The following is a 21,274-nucleotide window of genomic DNA, read 5'->3' on the forward strand; positions in this document are numbered from 1 at the left end:
ACTGGGAGAGACTCTTGGTTCTGAGATGAGGCAATGCTGCTGCTCTAAGGCTCTCAGCAAGAACATAGCAGTGGCTAGCTTATAAATAACCTCCATGCTGGCAGAGATCTCTACTGTCTGTCCTTGTGTTGTGCGCTTAGAAAGTGCTTAAAGCTTGTGTGATTCTTCCTGTTCCTTGTTTTAGTTTCCTGTTTGCCTCTTGCCTAAGACAATCTGGCACCCGTAGGCCAGAATGTTTCACCACTTCTCCCCGAGCAATCTGCTCTTCATACCAATGGTTCAGTTGCCACAAACCTTCCTGCTTGAGCGGCCTGCTGCAAACCCCATTCAGCAGGAGCCAAAACCAGCATTTGTTTCGTAAGGAGACATTGCTCATGAAGCAGCATTCATTTACAAAAGGCAAGAAATGCAGCCATAGAAAATGCAGGTGCGAGTGGTGGGCTACTCTATAAAAATGAATGCTCTATTTGGGCAAGGTGTGGGGTTGTTTATTGTGTAAGTATAAAGCACCTCTAATTCAATAGAAACTGGTCTGGGAACACAGGAAAGGAAAAATAGCCTTTCTTGAGGTAATTCACCATTCACAGTCACAAGGGGATTGTTACCCCACATGCCAGCAGTGCCACCTTTGATTTCCAGTCACCTAGCAAGTGACTGAGGGATCTGGTTGAAACAAGGCAAGAGGGCAGTCTGTGAATGGACCAAGAGAAATGGGGTGGGAGGACTAGTCGCACCCATTTCTCTCCAGGTGCTTTTTGGGGGAAAGCAAGCAGAGTAGGAATTTTGAAGATACTTGGCCTGTTGGTCAGTATTCCCATGGGCAGGGTAGTTTTGCTTCTGAGTGCTGGAAGAGAGGTTTTGCTTTCAGAAAGCTCAGCAAACCATGCATACCACTGGTCTCAGGCTTCTGAAGAGCAGAATCGCTGAATACTGTGCCACCCGTAGCATCAGAGCCTGGGGAGAGACCTACAGCCCTATGCTCAGCCCAAGAGCAGAGGAGCTCCACCTCAGGGGGGCTGAGGGCCATGAAGGTGGGCACCGAAGGTACTGCAAGATTTCTGCAGGGTAGCTAGCCCTGTAGTCAGATTGGCACATAAGGTCACCGCGTTGTTGTGGCTTTTGACAATTTTCCTGTGTGTTATTTTAAAGAGGCCTGGCTATTTCTGGTTACAAACATTTTGTAATCATTTAATGCGTCAAGGGTCTCTAAGGCATTTTTGGTTGCAAGATTTTCATGGGAGCTCATTTCTGACAGCATTAAATCTATAGTTAATCCAGGTTAATCCATATAACATGTTTTGCTGCAAAGATATACTCAATGTAAAGAATAGTATGCAATGAAGATGTGGACTCATAAGTGAGGGACTTTTTTGCTATTGTAGTCTAATTTGTCAACTATATTTTGAAAGCTCTACATTATTAGGCATTTGCATTTGGATGGTGTTTTCTTTCTTTTTTCAGCAGTGGCCTGCACACATTTTACTGCATTTTCCTCTTCCTCTTCATCTTCCTTTCCCTTTTCCTTGGCACCTGTGGAAATACCTTTTCCATGACAGTGGTATGCTAAGGTATTCTTAAAGGCTTCACCTGCAATTATTAGTCTCTGCCTCAGCCCAATGTCTACTTTGTAAGATGTCTTTCATTCTTTATCTCAGAAATATGTAAAATGGTAATTCTTTGTTTCACATTACACTTATTGAACATAAAGGGATTGCCTCACAGATAAATTGTTTTGCAACATGTATGCATACATGTTTCTGTATGCTTGTGCCTAGATAAAAAGATATGTATATCTATACACACCACACCCCTACATGTATAATATATATACACACACATATATTTACGTATCTATGTCAGAAGAAACTTTCTTTTGTCAAACTTAGCTGATGTTGGAACTTTTTTTTTTTTTTCTTTTCTTTTTTTTTTCCCCACTGGAGTTTCACCACCTGTAACAGTGTCCTCGTTTGGCTGTGAGTTAAGAGAGAAGTATTAAATGCCGTGATTATTTTTGCACAGAGACCCAAGTTGCAAATCTGGTCCTGTCTCATAGACACTCAGAGGTCTCATCTGTAATATAATGTTTTTCTTCAAAGGTGATTGTGCAAAATCTGGTCCGTTTTTATAGCCTATTTATGATTTGTATGATCTGTGTCTTGCCTAACAGAGAGCAGTGTAAAGTTAATGTGACTGAGAGCTGATCAGAAGTACTGTGGACAGAAACTTTGCTCTCAAGAGCAAGCCACTGGAGCATGTTAGAAGCAGATTTTCCAGATGAACGTCTTTCCTGTCTTATTTTGTGACTAGAATGAAAAAACAAAGGACTTGGGACCAGAAGCCTTCTTTTCACTTAAGAGAAGTGCTCTGAGCAAGCTGAAAAATATATTTACAGATTTTTAAGTTTCCTGGGAGTTGCAAACCAGACTGCTTGCTTCCCTGTTGTTCAGTAGTTGTGTCTCTTCACTGCTTCATGATATTTAGTGTAACCAGTCCGTGACTTTGTACTACACGTGGTAGGGCTTTATTTCCTTGACAAAACCATGTTCAAGTGGGGAATAAATGGAAGTAACTGCAAATAAGTAAATTGAACTAACTGTACTTTGTGACTTGCCGTCCTATGTAACTAGGGATTGTGCCCGATAAGGTGATTAGCCTTTACAAACCATAACAAAGATTATTAGAGCTGCTTTCATAGGTGAGAGCAAACAGAGACATAAAGACGCTAAGTCACTTGCTGAGCTGTGTAATGAGTCAACAGCTAATCTGAAGCCAGGAGTCTTTCTCCAGGCTTTCTGCCTTGTCGATTATAAAAGACTCTTAGCAACCTTTAGTGAGCCACATGGAAAAACTTTTCTTCATGTTCTTCCTCTTCCCGTTCCCCTTCCTTTTCTTTCTTTCATTTTTTCTTATTCCTTATTGTTGTTGACATATGTTCCTGTGATAGTGGAGCAGTGTTTACCCTGATGTACGTGAATGGATGCTGTTTTGCTTAGTACAGATTGGCCTTGAGCTGTGAAGCTCAGTGAAGGCTTTAAAATTTTGAAGCTTTCTATCTAGGACAGAAGCCCAAAAATATTTCCATATGAAATATCAGCATGAGGAATCCCTCTGTGTAAACTTTTCTCTCACGACCTTTGTAACATATGCTGCGTCTCCGGAGACTGAAGCCTACAGAGGCAACGTGATAAAATCCAGTCACATCGCAAGTCAGTGGCAAATGCAAAAATGCAGTTTGTCTTTTCTCATTCTGGATCTGAGGCCTTTTCAGCTGAACCATAGGAACTAGGCACTAACATCAAGTGCTTCAGGGTGGCAGAGAGAGGGAAAGCCTGTCACTGTCATTTGGCCTTGTTTTCCCTTGCATAAGCCTTCTGCCAGAGCTTGGTTGGCAGCAGCACAAGCCAGATTCAGACTGGAAAGGTCATCACTGAGAAAGAGTAAATGAACCTTTCTGCTGCTGTAAGAAAAGTGCTCTGCATGCAAGTGTTAGTCAGTTGTTTTTCTAAATTATTATATTAAATGAAGAGAAAAAAACAAACAACAAAAACAAGGCAGATCAAACATGCTTATATACAATATGCTTATATGCATATATACAGTACTTAACCACACAATATAATGAATAGTGTTTCATGGAAATCCCAGTCCCTGACCTTGTCTCCTCTACCACATTACCTAGCGCCATTTCTTTAACAGCTCTCTTTTTTGGCTTGTAGCTTAGGGTATCTGCAGCACTTACTCTTCAGGGGATGCCTACACAAATTCTTGTGCCCCATTTTGCAAGAGACATTTAATCAGCTTTCTCCATGGATAGAAATATTTTTATGAAAGGTGTTTTTGACTTCTGCTTCTAGGCTCTAGTTTTTACACATTGTTGCTGAAAAAATGTGATTTGAGATGAGGGTGTCCTATTTTGCTGCCTTAAAATCGAAATGTTGTCTCCATTCATAATATTCTTCTTTTTTTTTTTTTTCCGTTTTATTTTTTCTTCTTTTTTCTTTTCTCTCTCTCTTTTTTTTTATTTTCTCTCTCTCTCTCTCTTTTTTTTTTTTTTTCCTTTTTGCTTTTTAAAAAGAAATACACTGCATATTGTAACAACATACATGTAAAATAAATGTTTGAGGTTTGTCCATTGGTCCCCTTTGTTCATCTCTCTCTCTCTCTCTCTCTCTCTCTTTTTTTTTTTTTTTTTTTTTAACCAGATAACATCAGAGCTTGCTTTTTCTGGGGATGTGGGGATGTGGGGGGCTTTTCCCCTCTGGAATATGGTGCGTTGGGGGCTGCCTGCTAGTTAGCATCCACCAAGTTTACATCTCTGAAGATTGTAAATGTATTTTATGCATGTCTGAAAAAAAACACATACATCTAGAAACCATTGGAAAAAATGTAACACTCCTGCATGTGCACGTGTGATGTGGAGAAATAGGCATGAAGGGATTCTGAATGAAACCAGCCATTTACATCTATCTGGGCCTTTGGGTCTCCCACATCATCCTCTCCTTCAGACTGTAACCACAAAACTGATCAGATTGCTGTGATCCAGATTTCTTGTTGGTACACTTGACATTTTTTTTCCCCTTCTCTGTAAACAAGACAAACCCAATTTTTCTCAATAATTCTTCTAGTCCCTTCATTTCTACTGCAGTGTTTAATGGAGCTAGGGCTGAGGCATACTCCCCAGATGTGGACATGCTCCGATTCCCTGGCAGGTCAGGGATGTTATGTTGACATAGCAACTTTTGATCCTGTTTCTTCTCCCCAGAACAGTGCCTTCTAAGGCACAGCTTTCCAACTCTGCAAAGGTTCAATCCTGCTTGCTTTTATGTAGGGGAATTAACAGGTGCCTGGTTCAGACTCTCACAGTGCTCTTTCATCAGAATCTACAGAAAGCACTGTCCTTTCTTTTCCCTTGTTCTGAACAGCCTTTTTTCTTTAAAAGCCCTAAAAGGGCAATGTAAAAGTGATTGAAATAGTGGTAAACTATGATTATGAGCTGCAATAAAGATAAAAGTAGTTCCAGTGTGTTCCCCACTTGGGAAGGAGTCCTGCCTTTCCCTCACCACACTGCCTCTTCTTCCTGCTGCTTGTCTTGCACAGGCTCAGACCCCCTCCAGGAGTGTTCATTGGCCTCGCAGAAAACTGATGTCAAAAGAAAAAAAGAGGGGAGGTGGATATTTTTTTTTTCTGCAAGGTCAGTGAATTGAACTGGCTTACAGGGGTGTCTGATGAACTCCAGGGCTGGGGTGGAGGTTGAACCACTTGGCCAGAACCAGGAACTGCACAGCCAGGACAGGAGAGGAAAAAGGGGAACAAAGAAGTTGGGAAGTACTTTACCTATTCAGTGAACAGAACATATTTGATCAGTTCAACTGACCGGAACAACTGTTCGTGTCTGGCCTTAATTATTTCTGCTTACTCTCTTTCATCCTTTAGCCAGTCTCTTCTAATTAGTAAACCCTTCACAGCAGGGGTTGTGCATAATCTTGTTGGGGGACTCTAAGATACTGCAAAAACATTAACAAAAATACAGTAATAGTGATTTTTGTAAGAGCAGCTCAACTGCTGTTAACTGGTGGATTGGTTCATAAATTCATATAAAATTGTGTAACAGAGAAGTGCTTGCCTCTCTTGTTTAAAGAAAACAGAAGATTCATCTGCTCTCAGTAACTTATACCTTGCATGATTAACTACCATTAGCAGAACAGATAGGTAGAGAACTTCCTGCTTTATGAAGCTGAAACTGGATGTAAAACACTATCCAACCGGAGCAATTGTTTCTCCGTGTAATTTTAGCATGTGCAGAAACAAGACACAGGTAGCGGCCCAGGCTCCTTGTGCTTCTTATGAAGCTGCGACCTTTATTTCCCTCCAAATTTAGATTAATCGGATATTTTTCTAGTTCTTCATCATGTTTTTGGAAATTAAATATTAATGACCTGCCATAAGGCTGCTGGGCTGTGTTCTTTTCAGCGTCACCCTCCCAGTTGCTGGGAACAGCATGCTGCTTGTTCTGCATGCTGTGGGTGAGGTACAATGTAAGGAGCCCTCACTTGATACTGGGAATGACCTAAGCTGTGCCTTTAGATACACGCCTTGGTAGGAAAAGTGGGTGGAAAGGGAAAGAATTTTTTTTTTTTTTTTTTAATTGAAGGGAGACAGGTGCAACATGTTCAGGTAGTTTAATTCGCTGACAATGAACGAAAGGCATTGGCCTCTTAGTGGCAGGTAAGGAAGGTGCTTTCCCCAGCTTCAAAGGGTAGGTTAATTGTGAGGCCACCATGGAGCTGCTAGTGCCAATGTGTGGCTAAAGGAGGACATCAAAGCATCTGTAGAAAGCACAGTGGCAGCCTTGATTTTGAGCAAAGTGCCATGGAAATGCGCCTTTGGTATGTTAGTACTTGTACTACATTAGTCTGTCAGTGGTTTATCTAGTTGGAAGAAATTCCTCTACCACCCCTCCAAAGGAGGTTGATTTGGGTCTTTGTGCAGGTGGAGAGGCCTGTGCCATGGATCCTGGCAGGGCCCAGCCCCATTTGCAGCGCAGCCCTGCAAGCAGTGGAGCTGTGGCAGCTGAGATAACCTCCAGCACAGAGGGTGAGAGCTGTGTACAGCAGAGGACCACAAAGAGCCTCAGGGAAATACAGCCAAGCCAGCTCTGCTTTGGCATGGAGAGAAGCCCAGGCCAAAACTGAAGTGGTTTTCCTCAGCAAATGGGTGTTACTGAAGAATGAAATTGAAATAAACAACAACAACAACAAAAAAACCCCTTTGTGGAGGATTTCATAATTACAAATAAGAGATTTATTTTTATGGAATTATTCAAGAATCATGAAATAGAAAATAAGCCAGCATTGGATGTTGGATGAAGTTATATTGGAAATATCAATATTAATATAGCAAATCGTGGAAAACATGAAATTAAATAAGGTGCTCAATATCGGTGGCAGTGTCAGCAGCAATTATGAAACAGCAGAACTCAGGGTATGAAAATTGAATAGATTTTTTTTCCCTGAAGTACATACCACTTGTAAAGCCCTCAGTGTTTTCCATAGCATAGAGTTGTGCATATATTAAAAGAGAAAAGCAGGGCTTGTGCGCTTTCCCTGAAATCTAACACCGACAAGGAGGCACAAGTCAGGCTAGAATATCTCCAGCAAAGACAGGCAGTGGCTGCAAAGCGGCTCCATGTATGTTTTATGCAGAGGTCCTCTCATTTTAGTAATCTATCAAATGTTAGCATAGGCATTTATGTGTCAGGATCCAGTGCAACTGGCTTGCAACTCTTCATCACCTTTGACAAAAAGTAACAGAACCACTACAGAAGGATCAGGCAGTACTTCCCACGGCTTTCAAAACATCTAAAATCCATGGGAATGTAAGCTGGGCTATCCCTGGGAGCCTCATTTCAGTGCATCTGAAATTATCTATACTGTACTTGCATATTTTGTGGACTTAGAGGGTTCAATATATAAACTTTTGAAAAAAAAAAAAAGAAAAACTAAAATCTTACTCTATATAAATAGTTCTCTATAAAAGTTGCTTTATCAATAGAAAATTATGATCCATATTCATTTCTTTGAACACAAAGTAAGAATGGCTTGCATGAACGTTGTGCCTCTACACACACAGAGGTAGACTCTTGGTAGAGCATCACTGACATTAACAAAGTTACACCAATTTATATCAGCTGGGAATATGGTCCATAGGACCTAAGATACACAGGAAGATAACAATGATTTCTCTCAAGTATTGTTTTGTGAATTCAGCCATTAAAACATGGAAAGTAATTAACATCTCAATATCATATATTGAAATTTAAAATATTGTAAAAATAGCATGTTAAGTTCATCATGTTAAACTTTATAGGATTGGTGATTTGCTTGTATGGTGGTGAAGCAATTCATACTCTGTAATATGAGTAGATCCACAGATTTCACAGAGTTTGTTTACCTATGCCAAGCCTGCAATCAGCACCAAGATATTCATGAATCACTTGTCCATTCTGTCACATGTAGCTTTCAGGCCACATGGTATAGTTCTCATATATCTGAAAATGTATTTTAAACTCCTAATAAAGCTAATAGGCATTTAGTCAATTTAGAGAAGGTAGCACTAGGCTTCAGACAAATCCTAGGACTCCAACTATTGCACTCTTCATCTCAAAAGCAAATAGAAAACAAATTCAAACTGAAAAAGAAAACTTTCCGTCTTCAAGTTATTATTCTTTTACTTGGCACCGAGCATTTTTCAGGGTAAAAACCATTTTCTTGTCTGCAGGCGGCTCCATTCATATGGCTGGTGCTTTCATTTGCGGACTCTGCTTGAGAACCCCCTTCATTAGTCTGAAACACAAATGAAATATCAATGAAGACTCATGCTTGTCTTTCAACAGGCGGGCATTGAACTTGGTTCCTACTAAGAAGCTCTGCCCAATTCTCCTCTTTCAGAAGCATAACTTTTCACCTTTGAAATAAATTGAACCGAATGTGTACAAATGTATGAAAGAGTTTGTACCCCAAATCTAGATTTATCTGTTATCCATATAGCCAGTAATCCATATGATCTCTGCCTTGATTATTGTTTCCCTAGACAGCTGAGCTCTTGCCTCTCTGCCATTTGCAGCATCACTGGAAAATTTGTGAAGGGATGCCTCAGTGAGCTTCCCTATAGCACAGTGGATGACATGTATTTTTAAGGGTGTGAGAAATTATATATGATTTGTCCAAAGCCAGTGCTGCAACCTAAGGAATCCCAAATTTGGATGTCAGCCATTCATACTCAAAGATTCCACTACAGTGGAAACTAAATCCTTGGAATGCCCTAAAAATTGGAAATCTTCCAGGCTGAAGGCTTGCTTAGAAAGCCAAATATCCATTGGTAGCACTCAATACCTAGAACTGGTGAAATTCTTGACTGCTTAAGAGCTCACAGTTGTGTGCAGCCCAAGGTCTGGTTGCTTGTATTTGCATATATATAGGGCAGACAAGGCAATGGGCTTGTCTATGAAATGTTCCTTGTTGTAGGTCTGTGTAGGTCAGCTCTTTTTAGATTTGCCCCAGTAACACTATCCTCTCAGGCTCCTTTCCACAGACTAGTTCTGAGCTCAGTATTAATGCACAGAGCCTCTCATGCCACCAAAAATGAGGGTGTCATTTGCTTCACCAAACACCTACATGAATAAGATTGAAAAAGAAAAAACACAAGAAAAAAACAAAATCATACTTTTCTTTTACATTGTGCATTTGCAGATATGTTGTTTCCTGTCTTCATTCCAGTTGCCTCTTCAATTTCTAAGAAAAAAAAAATAATAAAAAGAACCAGGTGTGAGTAAGCGTACAGTCAGTTTAACTGCTAGCTGAAGGAAACAATACCCAATCAACTATTCCTCTGAGCATTTATCCCATGGGAGAGTAACTGAAAAAGTAAAGAATACGTCCTAAAGCATTTTTCCAAGGAAACATGATTAATGTATCAGGACTGTGGGTGTTTAAATAGCATGAGCTTAGCAGCTTAGCCAGAGCACAGGTATGTAGATCCTATATACCCTATAGATAGACCTTTCAAAGCTGAATCCTGCAGGTTTGTGCTAGGCTAGCTCCAGTTGTTCTAACCTCAGGAGATGGGAGCATTCAATGTAGAATGACCTTGGAGAGTCCTTATGTTAATTATATGTTATTAATGATAAATATCCTGATGTTATTTTCCCCTGAATTGATCCCCAGGTAGAAGATTAATAGAGTCTGAAAACCTTCAGGCTGAATTTGAGTGAGACAATCATATTCAATGAAGCCAGTTAGAAAAAGAAAAACAACAAACAGAGCACTATGGAAAGTTTCACCAGTGTCTTTCAGGCCACTGGTGAATTAATTTATTTGCTCCTTCACACTTAGCATATGTGACCAGAGATAAATAAGAACACTGAGCCTATGAGAGAAAGAATCGTGAGCAGGACTTTGCCTACGAAGTTTGGCTGAAGTATATTTGAGGCTTTTTAAATTTGAGTAAATGGCATTGAGAACAGCAGCTTGAACAAGGAGAAGGAAACATAATTGCTTTCTTTTCCTTGCATATAATAGCCTGCATTATGGTATTGTGTCTGGTGTTTCCAAAGAATCATTACAACAAAGAGTATTGTGAGCATTAAACCATACATACCTGTGAGAAGTACATCAATTTTCTCCACTACGTGTTTTGCATTTTCCATAGTGAAACACATTGGTGGTTTAAATTTTAGTACATTTCTGTGTGGTCCATCTGCACTAAGGAGGATTTTCTGCTCTTTCAGCCTGTGGAAAGAGGAAACAATTGTGTTAAACACAGATATACAACTATATTGTGCCCTGTCAGACCCTTCATGCCAAGTTAAACTTTAAAATTTTTCTTTTTTCTAATACTATGTCGTCAGAAGCTACAGAAGTTTTAATTGAAATTAATGAGTAACTGCTAGGGAATATTAGGAGGGTTTGATCACTGCATGTAGTCATTAGAAAACATTTACTTGTAAATAAGGTGAAGAGCTTCAGCTGTGGCTGGTGTTCTCTTTTGTTGGTCCTTCACCAGATCCACTCCAACAAACAATCCAACGCCCCTGGAGCAGAGATAAAACATAGAAAAATGAAATCCAGTGTCAGGAATCCAAGCTTTCTGCTCAAACGTAGACTTTAGCAAGAGAGAAAACAAGAAGAAAGGGATGGGACTTTCCGTTTAGCTATCTTTTTGCACTTGCTACTTCAGATGATCAAGTGAGATAACAGCTAATTCTGAATAAATTTAACTGGTTCATTAAGGCTACATGGCCAGGTAACAATATTCTTGCTTCCTTATCCTGCAAACCTCAAAACAAGGTAATGTGGAAGACAGATAATCAAAAATAAGAATTAAAACCAACAACAATAAAAACAAAAAACTAAGAGTGGTTATCATGGTTCTAACATGAGATGGAGGATACCTACACTAACATCTCCAAATGAAATGGTCCAGAGATTTGATTGTCTCCATCATCCCAAGAGTGTGCTGGCAACTGGGCTATTGCATAGTGGTGGATCTTTCTCCTACTTGCTCCCAGAGCCCTTCTAAGCTACATTTATTCCCCAGCTAAACAGCTGTATGGAAACATTTCTTGACAAACATGTTATTTACGGTATTAGTTTTGGGTAGACCAGTTTCAGAGAGGTGGAACATAATCATGGCATCCTATTTCTGGGTTCTCCTCACCCCAGACTTTCTTTTCATTTTATTTTTATTTTTTCCCCTCATCATATCTTGTCTCTGAAACACTGAAATGCCATGGGGCACCTACCTGATATCTCCCACTAAGGGATGCTTCTCCTTTTGTTCAGCCAGCAATTCTAGGAGATAATTTCCTACACGTGCAGCATTTCCTTGGAGATCTTCTTTTTCTATTACATCCAGTACTGCCAAACCAATTGCACAAGACACTGGGTTGCCTCCAAACTGATAGTAAAGACAATAGGAAAACAGCACCCATCAGAAACATTCATCCATGTCTATCCAGGTTTTTGCTTATCTTCTCCTACTTGGCATGCAGTGAGGAAAACTTAAAGAGGTGAAGATTTTGTGCTATGAAGGCTGTGGAGCACAGCTCCCCATGGTTTGGGCAGTGTAGCAAAGCCCAAGGGAGGGAGCTCCCTGTTCCTCAGCTTCGGGTTTCAGTAATTTGAAGATTTCACAGCTCAAGTGTTCAAGCTGCTCTCATGGTTTGTAGACTATATATGCAGGCAAAATGCTCCTGTGAAGAGCAGTGGGTGACAGATCTGGTATTTCTTCAACTGTAGGGTGTAACCCCCATTGAAAGAAAAGAGAATGCATGGTAGCTGGGAAGAAGTCTCAGTCACAGGAGCAGAAAAGAGGATTTAAGAAGAAAGCTGCTCCTCTGTGGCATGCATGCCACCCAAATGTTTCCTGGTGAAGGGTCACTGTTTTGTTAGATGATGACTGCACAGCAGGGTTTGCCAGGGCATGAGCCTCATCTGCACAGCACCCATTGCTGAGCCTATCCTAGAAAATGAAGTGTTATATGGTCAGCATTTCAGAGGGGAGTGAGGGAGAGGAAGGACTAAGGAGATATTTATCCATATGGCTATGAGATGAACTGCATGACTTGCCAGAGTCATGCTGGTCCATTTTAAGATATACTACCTGATAGAGAGCATATTTCAAAGTCTCTCCATTTGTTCTTAGGTATTAGCTTTTGACTGACTTGAGCTCCTAGCAATATGATGCAGTGATGGATGCAGATGTTATGTGAATCACCTGAACAACTGGTAACTGCTAAATGTAAACAAACAAACAAAAGGACAAACCTGCATGTACAAACTTACAGTATTGAAATACTCCAGGCCAGAGGCACCAAAACTTTCAGCAATTTCCCTTGTTGTAACCACACAAGACATAGGATGGCCATTGCCAATGGGTTTTCCCATGGTGACAATGTCAGGCACAAAGTCTTCACCTTGCAGTTGGAAAGCCCAGAAATGCTTCCCAACTCTGCCAAAGCCAACCTGGACCTCATCAGCTATGAATACACCACCTGCTGCACGCACATACCTGGAAACAAATAGAATAGCTTGAGTGACTAACTTCGCTGACTGGTCTTGAATCTAGGACAAGGATGTCGGTAGAACAGAAAATCTCCACTGTGAAACCAGTTTAGACAATAAAAAAAGAAGGAATGTGGCTGCTGAAACACAACTTGGTATGGAACTTCAGTGCTGCTGCTCTAACAACCATGCTCAGAGACTGCGTAAGTGGCTAACCCCCCTGGCATACATCCCAGCAGTCTGCCTAAGAAGAGGTTGGTTCTTCCTCTCGTATGCCAAAGACTGCTGCCAGGACTCTGCTTTCAGGAATAGTCAGACCTGTGAATCCTGAGTGACGCAACTTGAGTTTATCCTTTGTCATAGTACTTGAGCACTACAAGTACTACAAGTACTGCAAGTAGAACTTGAGTCCTTCACTGACCTGGCTCTTACTCAGGCCTTAATGAACCTATAGTTCATTTATCAAATTTCTGACAGATATTCACAGCTACTCCATTCAAGCCAATTGTTTCGCTTATAGTGTGACAAAACAGAGCTGGAGTGCACAACAGAGATTGGAAACTTATTCAAACAGAGCTGTAGCTATTTCAATTGAAAAAAATATTAGTTGACTAAATGTTAACAAAAAATGTCTAGTATTTTGATGTAAAATAGGAGTACTGTAATTTTACTGCAGGGCTACCTCTCTGATGGTTCAACTTCATCTTCCATCATACTTATGGCCTGAAGATTAAAGATAGAAAAGGAAAGACAATTATCCAGCTAAAAATAATTAGTCAGCTGATGTTCCATAAAAAATAGAAGCGAAATCATACTTTTCAAAAAGTAGGAAGAAACCACAGATAACCAAGAGCAAGAGGGGAAGATAGTTGATTTGATTGAATCAGCCTATAGTGAAAAACTTTTTTTTTTTTTTTTTTTCGGTTAATTTTCAGCTATGCCCTTTCAAAGTGATGTACGTACTCTGCCACTTTCTGGAAATAGCCCACAGGTGGAATTACTTGGCCTCCACAGCTCTGCATGGATTCGGCTATGAAAGCAGCAATCTACAAAAAACAAACTGAGGTAAGAGCTATGTTCATCTGCCTGGCCTTTGCACAAACATCTAACAGTCTAGAAATAAATGTTTAAATGTGTGCCCTAATTTAATCACACAAGGGGTTCGACATCTTAGGGTTCTTGAGGAGCTACGGCTAGAGAATTTTTTCATTTTTTTAAATCAGGGGTGCCCAAATTTGCAGTAGCCAGGGCCACCTTTGTAACCTGATGGGAATACAAGGACCTCCATTAACCCCCAGTCCTACAGCCATTAAAGTTGAAGACACTTACTCCTGTCAGCAGACAGGCTCCTGGGAACTCTGTAAATTTATTTACAGATTTCCATTTACAGGAGACATACCAGTGTTTGCCATTTTCTCCAAGAGGTGATTAAAACTTGCTTAATGCCAGGACTCTCCAGTAAGAGGTACATGTGGTGATCAGCTTAATTGTTCAATCTTTAAGACCAGGTAGAGTTGGGTAGAAGCTGAACTGTAAGATGACCTGAGGCTATGCTTTGGGCACCCCTGCCTAATGAAAATAACTAAAGAAGTGAAATATCAGCATGAGGCACTTGACATAAGAGGAGAAAAATTCTATAGGTGAAATAATTCCAGTTGCTAGGAATGAAAAAGAAAGTTATTTCAAGTCAGGAAGGGCAAGAGCAGCGGATCAGACACACTGGAACATCAAAATTCATTTCTTGTCAACATGTCTATGCAGAGATACAATATTACCCCAAAGTCTCAGCATAAGTCTGCTATTTAAGGGATTGCATCCCCACACCACTTGTGAACCCCTCCCTGAGCATCAAGAAGTCTCTCTGGGCTGGTGCAGTCTTCCTGGAAGCAAGGCCGAGCAGTAACGTGTAAAGAACCGTACACTATATTTGAAGAGGCATGCTACGGCCAAAGAGTACGAAGCTTCCCATAGCATGTGAGGCTTAGCCTTTAGCACAACTTGTCCTGCCACAGGTCTATGTCACCAAAACCTAAGAAATATGCAAAAGAAAGGAAACAAGGGAAGAAAAAAAACACAAAACTATCCGTTAGTAGAGGATTAAAAAAGTTGATGAAGAAATTAAAAGAAGAGTGATACAAGTCCATTGGACTAGAAGGGAACATATTGTTCCAATCTCCACTGAATGTGGGGCTTTGAATCAAGCCCTACGTATCTCTAAATGTTTGTGCCATCACACAAAATATTAACACACGTTGTAAATAAACCTATTTAGAAAGGATCTGATTTTATCAAGGTCATGTTGTATATGATTGAAAGGTTCATCTTTTTCAGATGACTTCAAAGTCATCTTTGCTACTGGAATCAGAAATATATTATCAAGATTTTAATCTATCTTTTTCTCTATATTTAATCTGTTCATAGAAACTTTAAGATATATCCTTGCTAGAAATTGTGTAGTGTTCTCAGCTGACCTGAAAGCTAGTCTGTGCTCTAAGATATTTACAGTCTACTGGTGCAATGCATGAAATAGAGAATTAAACTGTTTTGGTTGTATCTGCTCATTTAGAAATGTATAATTGATCCTTTCATTGATACCTAGAAAAATTATGATAAGGTTGAAAAATGGCACATTTTGAAGACAGAATACATCACAGGAAAATGAAAGGCAAGCAAGGGAAACTAAGTAGAGAAACATATCCTTAGTTTCCTGTTTCATGCCTCCATTTTACTCCTAATAAATGAATCTTCAGTATTTCTAGAGCACAAGAAACACACCTTGCGTCCATTCTTCTGTGTTTCTTCAATAATTTTTTTCACCTCTTCAGCATATGCACTTGCTGGATCTGGGTGGTCTTCCCTATATTTCCCTCTGTAGATATCTGGAGAAGGAGCCTGAAAAGACCAATATAAAAAAAAATAATTTTTAAAGGTAATCTTTCCGTGAAACATTTACCCTTTGTTTCTTTTCATTGCTCTGAGTTCTTGTAACAGGTACAGTTCTGTCTTTCCACATAGATACGTAACAGGAGTTAGCACAATCTCAATTTCTGCATGGACTTGTACCAAAATATGTACAGGAGCCTAAACTCAAAGCCAGCCCTGTGATGTGTTCAACATTACTGGATGCAAATGTTGGAACAGCCATCTACCTCATCCACCTCTTCAAGTCCACTCCTCCTCTCCCCTAAGACGTAATACCGAGTCCTCATCTGTCAAGTTATTTCAGTTTCTTGCAGGAATTTCCCTTCCTGCAACTGGAAAACTGGGTTTTCCAGTCTGGCACTTGATTTCCCGCATCCTCATCACAGTAAGAATCTGTATGACCTTCAACAATGTTGGAAGAAGTTCAGTAAATAAAGGGAGCATTATAAAAAATTCGGAAAGACCTGTGAGCAATTTGGTGTGCTCCTCTGAGCTGAGAATGATTTTTGTCACGGTAAGATATACAAGATCAGGCTGGAAATCAAATGGTAGCCTGTTAAGGTGAATATGAGCTCTATACCCAGAACTGTGTGCAGGTGGGCTCTGCCTTTCCAGTTTATTGAAGTAGACTTAAAAGTCTGCTTATCTTTAGCCAAAGTAACACAACAGACATTGGCTACCTTCCTCAAACTGTGTATCTGTACAGTGCAATGAATATGAAAACTTGTAGTATACATGAGAATGAGAAATGAAATCAGCATTGCAAATGAGGACTCTTTGAAATCCAAAAGCAAATAATTTTGCTGTATTAAGTCTACTGACAAACACTTAGTGTACAGTGTATGTACATTTGTCCTGGTTTCAGTTAGAACAGAATTAATTTTCTTCCTCGTAGCTGGTAGAATGCTATGTTTTGGCTTAGGATGAGAAGAGTGCTGATAACACCCCAATGTTTTAATTGTTGCAGAGCAGTGCTTATACTAAGCCAAGGACATCTCAGCTTCTTGCTCTGTCCTGCCAACAGGCAGGCTGGGGGTGCAGTAAGAGCTGGGAGGGGACAGACCCAGGACAGGTGACCCAAACTAGCCAAAGGGGTATTCCATACCATCTGACGTCATACTAAACAATATATAGGGGTGGCTAGCCGGGGGAGGGGGCCGGACTGCTCAGGGTTAAGCTGGGCATCGGTCAGCAGGTGGTGAGCAATTGCATTGTGCATCACTTGTTTGTACACATAATTAGTAGTAGTACTATTATCATCATTGTAATATTATTATTGTTATTATTATTTTCCTGTCTTATTAAACCGTCTTTATCTCAACTCATGGGCTTCACTTTCCGTTTCTCTCCCCCATCCCAGAGAGGGAGGGGGGAGGGTGAGTGAATGGCTGTGTGGTGTTTAGCTGCCAGCCGGGTTAAACCATGACAATACTGGAATCAGCAAAGCAGAATGAAAGCATATTTACACCAGAAGTAGCTAATTGAATATAACACATAACAGGCATAACAATGACAAAAAGAAAAGAAAACAAAAAAAGCTCACTTACCACATGCACAAACTCCTTCTTGCTGTCCTTTCCCAGCTGATTAAATTTATAGGGACTGATGTCAATCAGAGACGTAAGATGGCCATGGTAAGCACTGCATGAGAGTTAAATGTTGAAGTCACCAAATTTATAGAAGAGCTAAATTTACCATTTTGCTTATAAATAAACCAGAATAAGAGGCTGTATTTGTAACACAGTAGCACTGTTTGTGAAGGGATCTTAGTTTAATTCTCTCAATCTTTCTCTCAAAGGCAATACAAAATTGCTGTTGGCTTTAATTCACTAGCAAGACTGGAACCAGGGGTGAGCTTTAGTTCTTGCATAAACCCAGATGGCAGTGTGAGGACAGGCAGGTGATGTCCCTTGGATGGCACCAGCTCTGAAGGGGCTGCCCTGGCCAGTTACGAACAGCAGTGCAGGGTGGGTCCAGTTGCCTCATGGCCACCTTGCAGGCCCCGCTCTGGCCAGCCCAAACTTTGTAAGCTCGGCCCTAACACCACTGCAAAGATTCCCAAGGGTCTGCATTGCAACAGAGGTTGTGGCCCTTATACAGCAGCAGCACACCCCTGAAGGCCTGACTGTTTGGCCAAAGCCACTCACGGGATAAAGGTGAAGAGTGAATATAAAAGCTTTGTAAGTATGCTGAAGATGGTTACTATTGAGGCCAAAACACTTTCATTCAGCCATAAACTTGAAGCAGAGGGAACTGCAGCCCAAAACAAAGATAAGTCACAACAAGACAGCAGCGGACATGTTGGGTAAAGAGGATAACAAAACCCCACAGAGCCTTGGAAACTGGGGGCCTGTGGTGTTCGGGCCAGCAAGACTTTGCAGTCAAGCAGAGAGACCGAGCCTCCGTCATCAGCTTCTCCTGACTGAAACTACTGTCAGGGGCTCCAAATTGTGTCCCTGTTAGTCAAGGAGGGCTAACAGGGATCTGGCTACAGCTGAGTCAAACAAGCTTTGTGCCTTTCAGTCACAGATGTGCTCTGGTTGGATTTTCTGATTGTGACCTGAGGAAAAGATCCAGCCCAACAGCAGTGTAACCAATGCTACAGTTGTGTCCAGGCTAGGGAGACCCAGAGACTTGGTCAAGAACATTCCTCAGGACTGACAGCCCTTTCAATTCCTCCTGATTTTGGAGCTGCTCAGGTTTGTGTGTATGCTCCTGCGCTCAACAGAGAAGAGCTGAGCATTGGTACAGCAGGGAATCAACACCACTGCAGAGCTCCAAGGTCATCCTTCTTGAACACTGAATGCTTATTTATTTAGAACCAGGGAATCATAGCACCAAAGACTCATTTAGGTTGGAAAAGACCTTCAAGATCCTCAAGTTCAAAATGAAGCATTTCCAGCAGAGTATCACAAACAGAAAGCCCTTTTCCAGAACAGCCCAGTGGCTAGACCATGCAGTGGTGTTTCAAACTATCGTTCACGTCTCTGGCATGAATTGCTTTGTCATTCTGTGTGGGAAACAAACTGAAGTTTATGTTTCAAAAACTGTAACAGGTGACTGACCTTCTGGGTTGACTGACAATCTGTTTTTCACAAATCTTCAGAACTTGTGTTTATCCAAATGTGAAAAAGGGAAACTTATTTCCTGACCTCTTCTACTATGAAAGCAACAAAGCCTTTCTTTCAGCAGGCAGTACAGTACAAACAGCAGGGGGTTGCTGCACAGCCGCTTCTGAAGTAATTGCAGGAGTTGCTGGCTGCATTTACACAAGCTGCTCTATGTACTTACTTTTCAAGGGTGATCACATCTTGGTGTCCGTGGTATTGCCGGGCCAGTCGTAAAGCCAGATCATTTGCTTCAGACCTGCACCACATCAGATACATCCACAAAACAGTGAGGAAGGGCTTCCAATTAAAATCTATGCTAACAGAAGAGGAGGCAGGGGACACAGCAGGTTCTTTTTCTATACAGATTACAATGCTAAGGTTGTGACTGTAAATGCCACATAAGAGGGCGAGGAAAAAAACAGCCCTTTGTACAAACAGCAAACAAAGAGATGCTTTATTTCCCTCCCCCAGTTTGTTTGTGAACATTTACCTCCTGTAGGCACAAACAAGACCACATCGCAGAGCAGTGAGCAGCTGAAAGCACAACACGGCCACAAAACCCCCCGAAAGTGTCAGAGCATGCTGGCCCTGTCTCCCCCCTCCACGATAGCTCCATCCTCCCCAGCCATCAGGCAGCAGAGGACACAAGTCTGCTCCTGCTACGGAGACCTAAACTTCCAGCCTGGCCCTCAGCAGCCCCTCTGCTCCCATTGTCTGATGTTCTGCAGAGCAGTCTCATGCCTTGGCTCTCTTGCACCGAGCCATCATATCAAATATGATAGCTGCAGAGACAAAGTATCCTGCAATCAATCAGTACTGGAAGTATTTCTGTTGCTTATTACTAAGTCCTACTTTAACAAATTCTTACTTCTGAGTGTCCATCTTGAACAGGGAGAAAATAGCCTTAATGAACAAATAACTAAGCAGACATACCCAGAGTTAACAAAATAGCACACAGAGAGTTTCTCTGGCAGGGTAGCCGTAAGACGCTGAGCGTACTGAACGAGGTTGTCATGCAGGAACCGGGAGTTTGTATTGAGCAGTTCCATCTGTTTGGTTGCAGCCTTTGTCACATATGGATGGCTGTGGCCAACTGAAGAAGAAAATAATTAGTATTACTCGCAAACAGCCCGCTATTGAACCACACAAGGAAGCCCTGTGACCCTGTCATCATCACTTGAAAGACGTGCATTACAATTCCTATTAGAAATGAGGCAGCAGAAGCAGTCTTACAAGATAAACTGCTTACCATGTGCAACGTTGTTGATACAGTCTAAGTATTTTTCTCCAGTCTCATCAAACATATATTGGCCCTGAGCACGCACTATCTTCAGAGGGTCCTTGGCAAAGAAAACTTTGCAGGAAGGCCTAAAAAAATGTATAAAATAACACCGTTTTAGTTTTCTGAGTCATTTCCCCTCCTTTGAGCTCTTTTGGCTCAAAAGGGGTGGTGAAATGAGGCTGATGAATGCCCCCTGGCACAGCAGGACAGCAGCAGTCCCGGGTAAGGGCACCCGCGATCCTTGACCCTGTCTGGAAGGGACTCCATGCATGGGGACTGCAAGTCCTTTGAGGTCCTTACATGTCCCACTGCATCTGTGGGCTGTAGCTCTGGTTGTTTACATCTCTCACGGCCATGTATAGCCAGTTAGCTCTCTGGGAATAAAGCTGGGTGGTTAAGAGCTGTTCTATGCTATAGCCAAAAAGTCGTTACGCAAGGGCTGACTGTACTGCACAGAGGTCATGTTCAAGAACAAAATGCTAATGCCTCGGAGGCTTTATTTTCAGAGCTGCTGAGCAGGCACCTAAAATCTCAGTGTTTCTTCCTGACTGCTTTGAATCACATCTTTAAAAGCAGCTTTTTATAAGCACCCAATTCATGCTGGCTTCCAGCAAAACTCAGGTTCCATGTGACATTATCCAAAGCCCTCTTTAAACTCTCTCTCCCCCCCCTTTTTTTTTTCTCTCTTGGAGAATATGCCAGCTATGTTATTATGTTGAATGATATTGCTGAGCAGAGGGAAAGCATTCTAAACTTTCAGAAAGGGTTATGTGGTCTCAGATAAACACGGCTGTTTCCAGGTAACTCAGTGCTACAAAATGCATCCCCTCAGTCGGGTGCACTGCGATCACCGACTTGTAAAGCCCAGAGGCAACTCCTGGAAAGGGAAATCATCTACTCTCTTTCCTTCTCAAAGCTTATAGTCCTGCTGCACGTATCTTTTTCTGATGCCTCTGGCTACTCCTCTGCTCCACTTTAAAGAAGTACACCTCATCATCATCACTTGGGGCTGTTTCCTGACTACACTTTGCTCTTCCGCTAGGTCAGCTCTTTCTGCAGGTCTTTTTCTCTTTGCCCTACACAGCCCAGTGCAACGCGGGCAAGATTCCCGTAGCATCAAGCTGTCCCCTATAGAGAAGCCGGTGTGACACGAGCTTTGTGAACGCGTCTGGGCTCTGGCTGAACCTGTAGCGTGTGGCTCAGCTCCTGCAGGACGAGGTCCCACCACCCTCACCGTGCTCCCCACCCGCCCCTGCCGCCCCTACCCGATGTGTTTCCTCCGCAGGGCGAGGGTCTCTGCCTTGCTGTAGCGCTCCTCCATCCTGCCCGGCATGGCACGGAACAGCGCGGCTCAGCTGGGATCCTGCCTCTTATCCAGCGCTGGTGCAAACTCCTCCTCC

General features: G+C 41.7%; 1 protein-coding gene and 1 long non-coding RNA gene across 2 annotated transcripts; one reads left to right on the top strand and one right to left on the bottom strand.

Annotated features, from left to right (window-relative positions):
* The first annotated feature begins 213 nt into the window (after positions 1-213).
* LOC311435819 lies at positions 214-13,996 on the top strand. Its single transcript, XR_014692424.1, has 2 exons — positions 214-357; positions 13,496-13,996. It is a non-coding gene; the product is annotated as an uncharacterized lncRNA (long non-coding RNA).
* Positions 6,779-21,240, bottom strand: ETNPPL (ethanolamine-phosphate phospho-lyase). The gene is made up of 13 exons (XM_084517244.1): positions 21,140-21,240; positions 19,842-19,960; positions 19,526-19,685; positions 18,774-18,848; positions 17,030-17,123; positions 15,336-15,452; positions 13,524-13,606; positions 12,342-12,567; positions 11,300-11,454; positions 10,499-10,588; positions 10,156-10,286; positions 9,223-9,290; positions 6,779-8,342 (listed from the first exon to the last, which is right to left on the bottom strand). Exons 1-13 carry the CDS (start codon positions 21,205-21,207, stop codon positions 8,211-8,213), a joined length of 1,518 nt encoding a protein of 505 aa, XP_084373370.1. The 5' UTR covers positions 21,208-21,240; the 3' UTR covers positions 6,779-8,210.
* Between the last annotated feature and the right edge of the window lie 34 nt (positions 21,241-21,274).

Source organism: Aythya ferina, assembly GCF_964211825.1.
Source record: "Aythya ferina genome assembly, chromosome: 4".
In the NCBI taxonomy this organism is placed as follows: Eukaryota; Metazoa; Chordata; class Aves; order Anseriformes; family Anatidae; genus Aythya; species Aythya ferina.